This window comes from Eptesicus fuscus, chromosome 18 (assembly GCF_027574615.1).
Source record: "Eptesicus fuscus isolate TK198812 chromosome 18, DD_ASM_mEF_20220401, whole genome shotgun sequence".
NCBI lineage: Eukaryota > Metazoa > Chordata > Mammalia > Chiroptera > Vespertilionidae > Eptesicus > Eptesicus fuscus.
In genome coordinates, this window is record NC_072490.1 from 5,986,139 (window position 1) to 6,002,120 (window position 15,982).

General features: G+C 54.4%; 1 protein-coding gene and 1 non-coding gene across 4 annotated transcripts in view; both read left to right on the forward strand.

Annotated features, from left to right (window-relative positions):
* Positions 1–14,332, forward strand: part of CTDSPL (CTD small phosphatase like) — a 104,772-nt gene extending 90,440 nt beyond the window's left edge. For 2 of the 3 annotated variants that reach the window (XM_054729813.1, XM_054729812.1), the window contains 5 exons: positions 2,054–2,110; positions 5,648–5,740; positions 10,233–10,418; positions 13,751–13,872; positions 14,208–14,332. In XM_054729813.1, coding sequence (XP_054585788.1) covers positions 2,054–2,110; positions 5,648–5,740; positions 10,233–10,418; positions 13,751–13,872; positions 14,208–14,283 — 534 coding nt within the window. In that variant the 3' untranslated portion in view covers positions 14,284–14,332. Of the gene's footprint in view, positions 1–2,053; positions 2,111–5,647; positions 5,741–10,232; positions 10,419–13,750 lie in introns of all 3 variants that reach the window. The other variant, XM_008154948.3, reaches the window with a different exon arrangement.
* Positions 3,658–3,738, forward strand: MIR26A (microRNA mir-26a). The gene has a single exon (NR_129010.2). It is a non-coding gene; the product is annotated as a microRNA mir-26a (primary transcript).
* Positions 14,333–15,982: the final 1,650 nt, after the last annotated feature.

Here is a 15,982-nt window from a genome sequence, read left to right on the forward strand (position 1 = left end):
TGTGTCTCACGTGAACCAGGCATTCCTTGATGGTGTGTGGGAAGCGGAAGAGCCATCAAACCTGCCTGCAGACCTTCGTGCCAACATTTCTTTCCTTCGCCTGCTCTCACTAAACAGAGGCCTTCCTTGACAGGTCAAGGCCAGGTGCTCACCTTGGAGTCCTTTGGGAGAGGAGAGGAGAGGCACGCTGGCCTTTAGCACTGACCCATGGCCGTGTGGCCACTGTGGGGCAGGTGGTACCACCCACAACCTCGAGGGCCCTCCCAGGATTGACCCGAGGGCTGCAGTGGCCTGTGGCCCAGCTCCGCCCTGAAAGGCACTGGCAGCCTTCGTCCCCTCCCCCACGAGCAAGTTGCTCAGAACTTTTTCCAAGTCCCTCTGGAGACAGGGAAGCCCTTTAGGGGAGGGGTCAGTCGCCCTCACAGCATAGACAGCTGCCCCCCCCCCCCCCCCCCCCCCCGCCCAAGCATCTCTGGGAGTGTAGGCAACGCGGGCCAGACCGCCCCAAGGTTGCTGAGGGCTCCTGGCTCCACAGGAGGGGCCTCGCAGCCCTCGGTGTCCGCAGGGCCTGCTCACAGGGCATTCATAGGCCACTGAAGGTGGACAGCATCTTCTCATCTCTTCTTGCCTGGCCTGCCTACCTTTGCAACAGAATAGTCTTTATTGTGTGGTGTGTTTTTAACGTTCTGGGCATTTCAGAGCCCTCTGAGAATTGAAAAGCTGTGAGCCTCTCTCCTTGAACATGTACAACACATAAGCTTGTGCACCCCGGCCTTGGCACCCGTGGCCGCCTCCACACCACCATGTGCTGGGGTCAAGGGCGGGTGCCTTCTCTGAGCTGGGGGATGTTCTTTTTCTCTCAGTGTACTCTGTGGAATATGATTTCACCATCTCATGCCTTGTGAGAGTTTCTCTCCTCGGCCCCATTTTGCTTTCCGGCATGATTCCGTATTTTAGTAGCGAAATGATTTCAGTGGTGAACTCGTCCGTGGCCTCCCAGCCATAGGAGTGAATAAACCGTTATCTCAAGCCCCAGGTGCTCTGCAGGGTGCTTAGTAATGGTTGTATTTTCCGCCGTTTCTTCCGTTTACATAGCAAAGGAGAGTGGGTACAGCGAGGGGCTTCAAGGCAGACCCCAGGTCAGAGTCTGACCAGAGATTCTGCACCCAAACCCCTGCCCAGGGGCCACCCCGCCCCTTCTCCCTCCCTCCCTGACTCTCCTGCTGGTCCCAAGGGTTTGCTCCCTGATGATTCTCCTGGGCCTGTTCATGGGAGTCGTTTTCCACCTGATTTGTGGATTTATGTTTAGAATTCTTTGTGAGTCCGTCGTTGGGAACAGCGTGGCTGCTAAAGAATCATAGTTGAATGTAAAATGGCATTAATATTGGCAGCCTTATCTGAAATATCCCACAGTTTGTGAGTGTGACTTAGACCAGAGCAGGCGAGGGTGGCCTGACATCCCTGGTGCTCAGGACTGGATGGAGCCATGGACACTTGTCACAGTAGCTAGGGAAGAGAGGAGGAACTGGGGTCCGGAGAGAGCCTGCCCAAGGTCGTACTGTGTGGCCTCTAACTTCCCCCCCACAAGTCCGTGGCCCTGCTTTGTGCCCATGGGCTCCTGCCCGTCATTGGGCAGCTGGCACTTGTGGGCCCAGTATTAATTACTGCCCCCAAAGTAGCCCTGTCCTCTGGGACCATGGGGCTCTCGTCGCCTCGCCCTGGTGGCCAACGGTGGTTCCCTCTTATCCGGGCTTTAAACCAGAGCCCCATTCCCTAGCCAGGCTGCCCCACCCTTTGTGGTTGAGGCAAAGGCAGGTGATGAAGAAGTTGGACCGAGATGCTGAAAATGTAACGATCTTCTGGAAAAAAAAATAATAATAATACGCTTTCCTGCTTGTGCTTGCTTTAAGGAACCCAGGCACGCTCCAACATCCTCTGAACGGTTTTTCCCAATAGTAAAACACATTGGTCCAGGCAAGCGCTTTTCTCGCTAAAGTTTTCCATTTTATTTCACCCTTTGAGACGTATTAATGATGGTTTCTTTTCTCTCTAGCCTATTAGTAATGCTGACTTCATTGTTCCGGTTGAAATCGATGGAACGATACACCAGGTAAGAAATCAAAGCTAAAACCTGAGTTTCGATGAGCATGGTTTAGTCATTACATTTCTCCTGGACTTTCTCGAACTTCCCATTTCAGTAATAATCCCATTACCGAATCAGAAGGAAGCAAGCTTTGTAAAGCAGATACAATGGCACCCTGCTCTTCTTCTTGTCACTCATAAATGTGTTGTATCCTGAGTGTGTACGGGAAATTATACCTATTAGATGTGGCTGCAAGTTCAAGTCGTTCCTTGATTGGATGCAGGCATTTAGAAGTTTCTCTGCCCCCCACTCGTCTCGCTTGATGGTCTAATTAACTTCCCCGTGTAATTGCTTCCGGCTCCTCTCCTAGCAGGCGACAGGAAAAGGCCACACAGCAGCCCCTTATGGTGGATTCTCAGGAAAAGGTGTCCGTTTCCCATGCCGGCCACTCCAGCCTGATCTTGTCGCCCCTGCACCATGTCCTCCAGTGAACCTTTAGCAAAAACCCACCCCAAAGAGAGAGGGCGAAGGGTGTGAGTTTGGGATCAGCAGGCGGCGTTGCAGAGAGAGCCTGGTCAGTTGGCTTACATCTCTGTCCTGATTGTTCCTCCTTATCTGCATGAAGCTCCTCCGGGAACAGCTTCATTGATGGACATATTGGAAACATTGTAGGAAAAGTAGCTTTGAAGGCTGCGGAGCCTTGGTGGGGGTTCCCACAGGGGTGATCTGACCATCTGTCTTCCTGTCAACCCCGCGGTCTTAAAGTGGGAGTCTCTGGCCTGATAGTTCACATCCCAGGAAGCAAGATCTCTCTCTCTCTCTCTCTCTCTCTCTCTCTCTCTCTCTCTCTCTCTCTCTCTCTCTCTCTCTCTCTCTCTACTTGACCCATAGCAGGATGTGTCTCCTTAGCAATGCCCATAGCCTCTGGTCCTTGAGTGGAGGGTGTCGGAACTACCAAGGCCCTGGGAATCAGCTGATCCAGCCACCTCATGTCCAGATGGGGAAACCGAGACTCAGCCAGAGAAAGTGTTGCCTCAAGGGCATACAACATAAAGAATTAAAATGAGGCTCTTCCCCTCACCCTCCCATTCCCTTTCCTGCCTGCCAGGAGGCCCTGCCAGGAAGCCGCCCCTGGAAAAGGCAGCTGTGTCCCTAGCATCTCCACTCTTCATGCTCTTAAAAGCCGTCAGGGGAGCCAGCCCGGCAGGCCCCTGGGCATTTAACGTTTGCCAAAGCATCCGCTGAATTAACTCAGCATCTGAGAAGCAGTTCAGGCTTCTGCACTTGCTACCTTGGCTCATGTTACAAAGTAATGAGCCGAAGGCGAGGCTGCCCACTGGCACGGCAAGAATGAGGAGAGAAGTTAATACCTCGTGACTGTGAGCGTGACCCTCGGGGCCTGACCTGCTATGGCCAGACCCTTCTAGAAGGAGCCAGCCCAGCTCCCCCAGCCTCCCTCCAGACTGTGCTGAGACACCCCCCCCCCCAGGGCACCAGGGCGGGGTTCAAACACTCTCTGTCCTGAGGGAATGAAGCCACAGGCGCCAGGAGGAGGACCAAAGCCCTGGCGAGGCCGTGGCCTCGTTCAAGTAATCCAGGATAGGCTGTGCAGGTCCCGATGGGCCTATTCTCGGTTACTTGCACGGGGACGCGGGCCTGGACGCCGGCATCCGGGCCCCGGACCCTCCTCTCTGCCGGAGGCACCAACACCAGAGTTCCCAGAGCAGCCTCCTGCCCTTTGCCGGTAGCGAAGCTTGCTTTCCAAGCAGCCTTCCCGGGGAGACTGAGGACCCCGGGCCACGCCATTCCCTGCACCAAGAGGCTCCTGGGCAGAGAGCGCCTGGAGCTGCTGCAGCCACTGGCCCCGCCCTCAGCCCCACCCGGCCTCCCCGCACCCTCGGCCACAGACCCATGATCACTTGACTCTTTCGGTCGGCCACGAGTTTCCCAGCAAGTCCTGGCTCTATAGAATTTCTGTGTGCCCCAGCCAGGGTGGCTCAGTGGTAGAGCGTCAACCTATGAACCAGGAGGTCATGGTTCGATCCCCAGTCGGGGGATATTCCCGGGTTGCGGGCTGGATCCCCAGTAGGAGGCGTGCAGGAGGCGGATGATCAATTATTCTCTCTCATCATGGATGTTTCTATCTCCCTCCCTCTCCTTCCTCTCTGAAAGCAATAAAAATACATTTTTTTTAAGAAGTAAATCCTGTGTGGTACAGAGCCCCCTGTCTCCCCTCTGTCCCTCCTCTTGTCGGATGTCCAACCTGCTCCATCTGCCGAAATTCAGGGCCCCGCACACTCGCTCCCACCTGTCTCTCACACTTCGTCTTCGGCCACTTCTCCTTGCCCCCATCTCCCGTCTTCGATGGTTGTCGCTGGAGGGCTGGTCACGCAGGGCACGGGCCATTCTCTGACGCCCCACGTATTTCCGGTCCAGGTCTCCTGCTTACTACTGTTCCCTCTGCCGGGAAGCTCGCTTTCCCTTGCTGGCCTGGTGAACTCCTACTCATCCGTCAAGGTCCAGGCCAAACATTACCTTCTATGATTCCCTCCCCTTCAGAGGGCAACTGATGGCCCTTAATTGACGCCTCTGCTGTAACTCTGGCTGTGCATGCTTATTTTGGTGTATTTTTGTGTGTGTCTGCTCTAGTCTGTGAGCTCTTAAAGGGCCAGGCCTGGGTGTTACTCATCTTTGGAACTGCTTCAGGCTGAGCACAGCGCCGAGGCTCCGTGAGCACAAGCTGGATTGAATTTTAACAAGTCTGATTTATTTTAGGGACGTGGCTAATTTCGAATGGAACGTATTCAGGTTTTAATTAGTTCTTCCCTCCTCCTACCTCCTCTATCTTTGCTCACCAGCGTTGCCTTCCCGACCATCTCCCCGTTTCCTCAAGATTTGTTCAGGCCCCCGGTCCGGAGCCCGGGGCCCCGCCCCTCTAGAAAACGCTTTGCCCCCTCTGCTGGGTGGCCCCTCCTGAAGGCCCGTGTCTGGGGCCTGGGATTCGGCTGCTTCGCATCCCCCGAACCGTTCATTTCTGTTCCAAGCCCACGCGCAGGGCCTTCGTGGTGTCCACAAGGAAGGCACCTCCTCCGCGGGCCTTCCCAGCGAGGGAGTGTTCCCACCGGAGGCCCTGCTGGGCCAGGCCTGGACCTCCAGACGATGCCCCTCACCACGGCTGGGTCCACACGCAGCCTCCCCCAGAGCGTGTGCCCAGAAACACAGTGAAATGAGTGACTTGTTTCTCACAAACAGGGCCTGGCCCTTCCATTCCCTGGGTCTGAAAATCCCAGGCCCTCGGGTCCCTGCTCAGCCTTCCTTTCTCCCTTGCGGGGGGAGGGGGAGGAGGGGGTGAAGGGGGCAGGGGGACGCGTTGGCGCCAGACTCAGACCCGGAGCCCAATCTGAGCGTGTGTCTGGCCTGAAGTAAGATCTGGGTCTTCATGCGGCTCGCAGACCCCGCGGGCAGGAGGCGGGTCACCTTAGGAGCCCTCCCTGCACTGGCGTTCGGACCCGGGCCATGCCCAGCGCCTGCTCTAACGCCGCTCGCGGCTTCCTGCCGTTGCAGGTGTACGTGCTGAAGCGGCCGCACGTGGACGAGTTCCTCCAGAGGATGGGCCAGCTCTTCGAGTGCGTGCTCTTCACTGCCAGCCTGGCCAAGGTGCGTCCCGCCCCCGCCCCGAGCCCCCAGCCCCTCCACCCCTACCCCTGTCCGTCAAACCGCCCTTCGGAAAGGTGGGGGAAGCTGTTTCCATGGCGACACATTCCCACCCCAGATGGGATGGATGCAGGCTCTGTGCACAGTGCCAGGCTGAAAGGCTTCTGGGTTACCATGGTGACAGGGAGCACTCAGAACAAACGCTCCATGAAGTTGCTGCGCGCAGCCGCCTGCAGCTGGTTGTCCACAGAACAGGAGATCACAAATGTGTCCCGCGTAACCAGGAAGGGTGTCTGCATCTCACCTGTTCGCTGGCAACCACATGCTAGGGGCTCAGGCCCCTGTGCCCTCGGGTGAGGTGCACGGGTCTCGGGGAGAGGTCGGTGCCAGCCCCTGACCCGCGTGCCTGGGCCCAGTGAGTTCTGACTGCGCTCATGAGGACTGTGACCTCAGGCAAGTTACTTCGCTTCTCGCCTCCGTTTCTGCTCATCGGGGATCATTTCGTCTGCCTCGTGGGGTGGATCGAAGGAAGGCACGTGAAGGGCTTGATTCATATCCAGCAAGTACTCACGGGTACCTGCTGTGTCCGTGTGCTCCGCTGGGCACTGTCCCGTGGCACGTGCTCCCGTGTCGTTGTTTGTTATCATATTTGTCATGACGATAAAGTAGCCCACGTGTTTTGACCCTGTAGCTGGGTATGAATCTCTGACCCAGCGTCTACGTTGGCTCTGAGCAAACAGAGTGCTTTCTTTGCCCTCTCCCACTGTTCGAGGGGAATTACCGGGTTCACGGGAACCTGAGATGGTTTAGTCTACCCTTCGGCAGGTGCGCTGAGGCGCTGTGCTTGTGGGACAGACAGGCAGGCCCCCGCTCCTCAGAGAAGATCCTTGTGTGGCCATCTCTCAAACCTTGACTCTGACGGGGCCAACACCATTTTTTTCTTAAATTATGTATGTGTATGTACACTGAGTGGCCAGATTATTATGATCTCTGAACGCATAATAATCTGGCCATTCAGTGTATGTGTATGTGTAGATATAGATATAAATATAGATATATACACACACGTGCACACACACACACGCACACACACACACACACACACACACACACACACACTAGAGGCCTGGTGCATGAATTCATGCATGGGTGGGGTCCAGCCAGCCTGGCCAGGGAGAGGGGACATGGGCGGTTGGTCGGCCTGCCTGCTGGTCAAACTCCTGATTGAAGGGACAATTTGCATATTAGCCTTTTATTATGTAGGACTAGAGGCTCGGTGCACAAAATTTGTGCACAGGTAGGGTCCCTAGGCTTGGCTGGCTATCAGGGCTGATCAGGGCCTTCCGGCTGCCAGCCTGGGCCTCCCTCCCCTGGCGGCTGGCTGCCAACCGGGGCCTCCCTTTGCCAGCTGCCGGCCAGGGCCTTCCTTCATTCCACGCCGCCCCCTGGTGGTCAGCGCACATCATAGCGAGCGATTGAACTCCTGGTCTTTCAGTTGAACTCCTGAGGGGACACTTTGCATATTAGCCTTTTATATATATAGATATACACTGAGTGGCCAGATTATTATGCCAGAGATCATAATAATCTGGCCACTCAGTGTATATTATTGATTTCAGAGAGAGGGAGGGAAAGAGGGAGAGAGACAGAAACATCAATGATGAGAGAGAATCCTGGATCAGCTGCCTCCTGCATGCCCCCTACTGGGGTCAAGCCTGCAACCTGGGCCTGTGCCCTGACCGGGAATCAAACTGTGACGTCCTGGTTCATAGGTTGATGCTAAACCACTGAGCCACACCAGCTGGGCAACACCATCCATTTCTTAGTGGCACCACCCGTGTCTCCATGGGCACCTCAGAGACCCCGAGTGGTCCCAAAGATGAGCTTTGTGGAGCCCAAGTTAGCCACGCACCTGTCTCAGACCTGCTCTGAGGACACATGCAGCTGCCTCCTCAGGTCCTGCACCCGGATGGTTCCCTTCTCTGCAGGCGGGGGTCTCTGACTCCAGGTGCCCAGATGGGCTGCTTTGCCTGCCTGGGCGATCCTGGCTTGGGCCATCTCTCTGTCATGGCCAAGGTGAGAGAGAACCTCACCTGCACACCATTCTTGCAGTCTCATTGCCAGTCCTTAAAGCATGAGCCGGCAGAACCAGAATCCAAAATCTGGGCCTTACTGTTGTGCGCTAAACCGAGAACATGGCCTCGGGAAGACGTAATCTTCCCAGCGTGCACGCTTTCCGGTGAATGATACCGAGTCTGACTGTAGTACAGGCTCTCCTGCCAGGGCCCTGGGTGCGGAGGGGCCCCAAGTGATAACCAAAGAAACAATGAACAGGAAGATTGCACCGGTGATGGTAGGCTGAGGATGCTTTTTCTTGGGCAAAATTGAAAGTGCTCCTCCTTGGCATTGTCCCCAGCACCCACTTCCACATCCTTATTCCGTCTCTTCCTGGACGGCTCCCACCTGTCCCTCCATCTGTCTCTCCACCTTCTCCCGCTGCTACTCCAGCCTGGCTCGGCCTTCCAGCCTCTTTCCTCCCTGATGCCCAAGCTGTGCTGACAGGTGGGCACTCCCCAGTGCTTGGCTCTGGACTCAGCTCCCAGCCAGCACCATTGGTGCAGTGACCCTCCTGGCCCACCGCCCGGGGGCCAACAGGAACCCTGAGCTGCCTGGCAGAGCCCTTCAGCGTCTGCATCCTCATCTTCGTTTCCTCCGCTCTCTCAGTCCCCCTCCACTCGCTCAGTCTCCCAACAAGTATTTACGTAGTACCTACTGTGTGCCCAGCACTATAGTAGTCCCTGGGCAACAGCAGAGAGCTAGAGGTGCCATCCCAGGCCTCCGAAAGCTTACCTTCCCCAAGCCCATCTCCAAAGCCTGAGGCCCTGGGCCTGGACACGCCCTTGAAAGATGCATGCCATGACCAGTGACAGTGATTGTGAGGACGGTCATCATCTTTCCCACGTGGAGTGAGCTCCCTAGGACCCACCCACGTGGCACGTGGCTGCCTCCCAGCAGAAAGCTGCAGTGCCCTGAGCGCTCGCCCCCGTGTCAGCAGGAGGTGCAGCTGCTCCTGGACTTGGCCTCCCTCATGAGGTCCCTGGAAGAGAGAAGCTGGCCATGGCATCGGAGCTGCTTTACTTTCTGCCTCCGGGGCCGTCGCTGGGCCCCTGGTGACACCTGGCTGTGCCCGCACTGGTGTCTGGTGCCGAGGCCTGGCCTCACATTGGGGTGGGAACTGCCACTCTTGCCTCCAGCTCCAGCCACTCCGTCTGGCCCAGCCTTTTAGATATCTCCATTTACGAAGATTTTCCCTCAGGGACGACCCCTTTATGTCTTGATCCATTTCAGCCTGTTGGGGAAAACTGCCCAGGCCGTGAGAGAGGGCCAGGCAGGGTGATCCCCAGCCGTAGGCGGGGCTCAGACTCCCTCCCATCAACTCCCGGTGAATGGAAGTGGGTGTCTGGGCCCCATCCTGAGACAGTCAGGGGCTGGGCAGGCCAATTGCCCACAGCACCTCTAGGGGGCGGTGTGGCTTCATTAAAAGTCAGCTCAAAAATAAATAAATATATACACTGAGTGGCCAGATTATTATGATCTCTGAACGCATAATAATCTGGCCACTCAGTATATATATATTAGAGGCCCGGTGCGTGAATTCGTGCATGGGGAGGGGACATGGGTGGTTGGCCGGCCTGCCTGCTGGTCGAACTCCTGGTTGAGGGGACAATTTGCATATTAGCCTTTTATTATATAGGATATACACTGAGTGGCCAGATTATTATGCGTCCAGAGATCATAATAATCTGGCCACTCAGTGTATATACTAGTACATACATACATACACGTCAGCTCATTCGTTGTTCACTGCTAAAACTAGTATTTACCGAGCCCCAACCATGGGGTCGGCACTCTGCAAGGTGCAAGGTAAACACGGCATTGAAGAGAAAATAAAGTGATCCTCCCGTGAGGACTAGAGCCGCATCCACAAGGAAGATGCAGGAGGACCCTAAGCGGGTGGTGAGGGACGCGGCCTGAGAAACGAGGGTGCGGGAGAGGCTCGTGCAGAGAGCTGGGGAGAGATTGTTCCCACTGTGTTCAGTGGTGCGAGGTGGGGTGGAGAGGTCGCAGAAGTCATGCAGCTGCAGGCTTGACGGGCCCGGCCGTGAGGAGTGCGGGCCTTATTGCAAGTGAGTGGCTGGAAGGGAGGCCCAGGGGAAGAGGAGGCCACCCAGGAGAGGCTAGAGGACTGGGCGAGGGCCGTGACCCCGTAGTAGAGCGCCAGGGAGATGGACAAGAACTCCGGACAGACTGGATAAGGGGAGTGAGAGAAGGGGAAGAACCCAGGGTGTCTTACACACACAGAGGAAATAACCAGGATCCTGAAACTTCCGCTGGCGTGAATCCCTCTTGAGAAAAGCAGGCTGCATCTCGCCGCGGTAGGGCAGGGTTTCTGGGCTCTCGGGCGCCAGCCTTCATTGCCACACCTGCCTTCCAGTACGCAGACCCCGTGGCTGACCTGCTGGACCGCTGGGGTGTGTTCCGGGCCCGGCTCTTCAGAGAATCCTGCGTTTTCCATCGAGGGAACTACGTGAAAGACCTGAGTCGCCTGGGACGGGAGCTGAGCAAAGTGATCATCGTGGACAATTCTCCAGCCTCGTACATCTTCCACCCTGAGAACGCAGTAAGTACCTCTGGGAGGAAGCGCGCAGGGCTCCATCTGAGCTCTGTCTTTCTTTTTTCTTTTTTATGTATTTTATTGATAGAGCCCACAACCTGGCCATGTGCCCTGACCGGAATCGAACCGTGACCTCCTGGTTCAGAGGTCGATGCTTAACCACAACTGGCACGGCTGTACCGTTCAGCCACCTATGCAAGGTCTCTTGGCCTTTTCCGTGGTGAAATCCCAACTCTGCCACTTAGCCACTGCCTGACATTGGCCCGGTGATTTAACCTCCATGGGGATGACAGGAATGCGGATCTCAGAGGATTACTGGAGGATTCATTGTGGCAATACATGCAAAGCGCTTACCGCGGTGCTGGCCGTGGGTCAGTGCTCGGTGAGCCTGCTTCTTAGCATCTTTGGGACAGTTCCTGAGCAGGGCTCTGTCTGTCACGAACCTCCTGGGGCTGGCTGCTGCCTAGGACCTAGGGCCCCTGTAGGCTCAGAAGGCCCGGGTGACATCTTCAGCAGAAGCAGCTCTTAAACGGGAATGAATAAAACGCCTTAACCTTTTGCACTCGGATGTCGAGTGTGACTCGACATGGTTAGCATTAGAATAAAGGAATCGAGAAAAAACCGAGTGCAAAGCGTTAATAAGGTCATAATAAAGCTGCCAGGCTTTACTGCCTCGCCGTGATGTGTGAAACGTGTACAATGGGAGCATGTCCTACAGAAAACTCCCTGGAGCGTGGCAGCTCCCCTGTGGACTCCCTGGGTGCAGCACGACTCTCAGAACAAGACACCTCCCAGGCCCTGCGTGTCCACAGAAGAGAGGTCAGCCGGGCCTCTCAGACCCAACAGAACTTGGCTGCTCCGCTTATCATGTAAAAATGAGTTCAGACCAGATTCACTTAGGGTGTAATCATCCTTTTAATCAACCTTCAAAACTCATTATATTTAAACATGCTCATGGTAATGAGTCAGTCATATTCAACATAATTCATTTTGGGCCTCTAACAGAGAAGGATGGCTTTTTAATGTAATCACCATTCAGTGATCACGTCTGACACAACGAACAGTTTCTCCCGCCTCACGTCCAGACCGCATCCATGGACTCCCAGTTACCTCGAAATGCTTTCTTAGGTTTGGTTTGAATCAGAATCCAAACAAGACATTTGCTCAGTAGGTCTCTTAACCCTTTGCACTCGCTTGCTTTTTTCTCAATTCCTTTATTCTACTCGGGATTTAATTTTTTTAAATACCCCAGATTTTACAAAGCGCGGCAGTAGAATAAAAAACTGGAGTTTCTTTTCAAACAAACTTATTTATTTGGATTTTTTTATATTTCAAATTGTTGATACATTCAAAGAGTAATTTTAATCTCAACATCCGAGTGCAAAAGGTTAATTCTTGCATAACCTTAACAACACGTCTTCCCCTCCCCCTTCAATGTCTTCATGCCTTTTGTTTGTTGAGGGAATTCTGGCTACTTGTCTCGTAGAAATTTCCTACATTCTGGGTTTGCCTGATTGCAGCCTCATGGTGGTGGTTGATATGTTTTCGCAGCCAGTATCTTTTCTTTCTTAATATATTTTTAATGATTTCAGAGAGGAAGGGAGAGGGAGAGAGAGATAGAAACATCAATAATGAGAGAGGATCATTGATCGGCTGCCTCCTGCACACCCCACACTGGGGATCGAGCCGCAAGCAACCCAGGCATGTACGCTGACCAGGAATCAAACCGTGGCCGCTTAGTTCATAGGTCAGCGCTCAACCACTGAGCCACGCCAGCCGGGCAGTGTATTTTCTTGAACACAAAGTTAGATCACTACTTCTTAATGAAACTCAGGTTCAGTTTTCCGTTTCCCCCCACGAATATGTCATAGGCGGTATTGTGTGCCTTTGGGGTATCACCTCAGGAGACATAGGATCTCAGGTTGTCCCACTTTTAAAGATTTTAAATTGATCTCTGGATTCAGTGGTGTTCGCCGGATTCGTCCATTTTAAAATTGCCCCCCAACCTTTTGTCCTAAAAATATAAGCAGCCTTTGATCATGGCCTACACCCACTGCTTCATCAGGAATTGCAAAATGGTGATTTCTACACTTTACCATTCTTTCTGCTTTTGTTGGCTGGGATTCTAATTTTTTTTTTTAATTACACTTGCCCTTATTGATGGCTTCAATACCCTAAAGTTCAGTTTGAATGTTTGAATAGGGAAGGCAGGCTAAAATCTTGGTTCTTTGTCTTCAAGTCCCCAATTTCAGAATAATGAGTTGGAGCTCTGGCAACTTCCAAAAGTAGCCAAGGATATTTGGTTGGTGGTGGTACCATCATGAACTCGTGGATGTTTTATTGTTACAGTTTAACCCATTTATCATGCTGTTGTATGCTTAAGTATTCCGCTTTGGCTGGCAGACACCCCTTCAAGTAGCAATAGTCTTCGATAGCTTCCTGCTTTCTGGTACAACAGAATGTTCCGGACTCATCTTATCCATTTCTTGCTTCAGCCCTAAAATCAGCCATTTTTCTCTGGAGCCTGGTTCCTGTCAGTGGAGAGGGTATTTGGAGACCACAATGGGGGCGGGGGGCAGGGGGCGGGGGGAGGCGGTTCTCATTGTTACTGGAATGTTCTTTGCTTCTAGTCCTTTCTACTGGACAGAGCTAAAATATACATATTTTTGAAGTGCAAACTAAATCATAAATTCACCTGGGTTTTTCCCAGTGTTTTTCCTTCCTTTCCTTTTTTGGTGTTTGTATGTGTCTCCTCTTAGGCTAAAACTCTTGATTTCTAAAGATACCCACATCATTAATATTTTACTTACTTTCTAGTATATCCCGAATAATTTCAGAAGAGCAGTACTAATGTCATTGCTAAGAGTAAGACAATTGGATACCGTTAGGGTTTGGGGGAAAAATGTGCAGACAACACTACCTTTTGAAACTACTGGAAATCATTCTCTGTGTGATCGAGGCACCGATGTTACCCACACTCAGCTCCGAGGTACAAGGAGTTGGCTTGCCGGAAAGAGTAGCAAGTAGCAAGGCCAGTTCTCACACGTCCTGCGCTCCGGCCACCCTTTCTGCGGCAGGAAAACGAAACAGGCAAAGGCGTGCAAGCTGGGTCCCCGGCACCCGCCTTCCTGAGCCACTGCCCCGACCAGGCTGCTCTGGGTGGGTCTCGGTTGGGGCGGGGGGGGGGACAAACAAAACGATGGTGGTGGTGGTGATGGCTAGACGCCTGGCCTCCTTACCGGAGAGAATGTTCTGTTCGTAAGAAAACGGGCACCCAGTCGGGCTGGGAGCCGCCAGCCCTCGCGCAGGCCCGCTGCCCCCCGCGCCCTGTCTTCCAGGTGCCTGTGCAGTCCTGGTTCGATGACATGACGGACACGGAGCTGCTGGACCTCATCCCGTTCTTCGAGGGCCTGAGCCGGGAGGACGACGTGTACAGCATGCTGCACAGGCTCTGCACGAGGTAGCCCCAGCCGCCGGCCGCCGCCCCTGCGCACACGGACCCCAGCCCTGGGGACCCGCCCGGCCGCCGCTCCCCGGGAGCCAAAGTGAGGACACGCCGTGCTCCGGGCCGCGGGGTGAATGTGGCCATACCTACCTGTTTTATTTTTTAAAAAACAGAAACAACTATTTTAAAAAAACGAACTCTTTTAACAGATTTCATAAAGGGACATCCTGCATTTTACTGGATTTGCTTTTCTTAAAACATACCAAAAAGGGAAAAAAAGGAGGAAAGAAAAAAAAAAAAAAGCTTGATATCTCTCAGACTTCCTTTCAACTGTCTTCCCTTCCCCGCAGACAACCTGCCTCCTCCTACCCCAGCTCGGAGCAGCTGACCAGAATCTCCTTCCTCCAGGATGAAGTGCCTTTCTGAATGTTATTTTAAGCTGAGAGTTAATTTTTCTATACAGCCTATTTCCAGACATCTTTTAGTCTTTTATGATCTCAGATTCTCTAACAAGATAAAGAGGACAATTTTCTAGAACCTGGGGGGTGGGGGGGGGAGGCGGGGTCTGGGGGTGAGTCCGGGAGGCTGTCTCGCAGCAGGTGGCACGCGGCAGGGCCAGGCGCCTGGTGGGAGTCTGTGTGACCGCGTCAGCGTCTCCGTTCACGGCTGACCCCGTTGGGGACGGGTCTGCCATCGTGTGGCCCCACGCTCCGGGGAGCAGTCGATGGCTTTATAGGATGATGGTTTTGGACGGTGACAGATGGGTCTTGGGGGTCACATTTTCCCCTTGGAAAAGGGGGCATCGTGTCACTCCTGCTTTCACACGACTGCCATACTTCTACGTGCTTCGTGCTTTGTGTTTGTGTTGTTGTTTGGGGGGGTAGAGCAGGTCCCCAAAATCTCAGACCCTTGCATCTAAGAAAGAAAAAGGAATCTGTTGATTGATTTTCAAACCTCTCCTTTCCAAAAGCTGGCTGCACACGGAGCTGTTGGGGAATGTTCTTTGCTGCTATGGCGCTGCCACCAAATGGAATTGACCAGCGGCTGTTCCACTGTTCTTTGCCACTGTGCCTACGCTCAGAGCCCGCTCACTGCTGCGCTGCACACGCGACAGGGTTAGGAGCAGGTGTGTCCCCCCGTGGCAGGCTGCGCCCACTGCACCCCCTGCACCCCGGCACCGGCCACGGGAATCCGGAAGGGTACAGAGAGGGCCAGCACACCACCCAAGGCGGTGCTCACTCATGCATAGCTGCAGTCGACACCCGGTGCTGTGATCGGCCGCCTCTTCTCTCTGAGAACCCGTGGCCGCAGCCATCCACCACGCTGCTGTGGCCCGAGACCATCTCTTGGTCTTGTCTTCCGAAGCACAGCCTGTCTCCGAGCCGGGGGTTGGGGCAGCCCGTCCAGATGTGGGGGGCTCACTGTCCTGAGTCAGGGAGAGGAGGGCCCCCTCCTCGCGCCGGGGCTCCCTCCGCCGCCTTGCCCAGGGAGATGTTTTAAGCGGTGCCGTGTTCCCTGTGTGACAGCAAGCCTGTCACGTCCGGCTCTCACAGATCATTCACGAAACGCCCTCGCACGTCGGCACCGCTGCCTTAGTCCTCTCTGTGGGCTGGGCCTCCGCCCGAGTTCTGGTGGGGGCGGCGGCCGGCACCAACAAGGCTGGAGATGGGGTGTCAGAGTCCAGTTTCTTCTTTGCTGCCATTCACAACATAGGGAAGCCAGCTGCCCATCATGTCCTCCTGACAGCACTTTGGTCTGTGGACTGCCCGGCTCTCGGAAGGAAGTGTTCAGGCGTAACCGGGTCTCCCAGCATCCTGAGTATTCCGAACCCGGGAACCCACGTTCAAACAGAAACAGCCCCTTGCTGGGCGTGGCCACACATGATGACAGGGACGTGGCCGAGCTGCCCGTGCCGTGCACCTGGATTTGGGAAACTCCCGTTAAATGAACCCGCTGCCTTAAATGTCTTGAATGTTTCAGTCCAGCGTCTGTCCTGTGCTGAGATCCACATGGAACGCGGTCCCGAGGAGAGCCTTAGACCCTCCCCTGCGCCCCTCCGTTGGTGGGCATCACAAGGTTCTTGTTTGGGGGGGGACAGAGAGGACAAATTCTAGAATATTCCAGG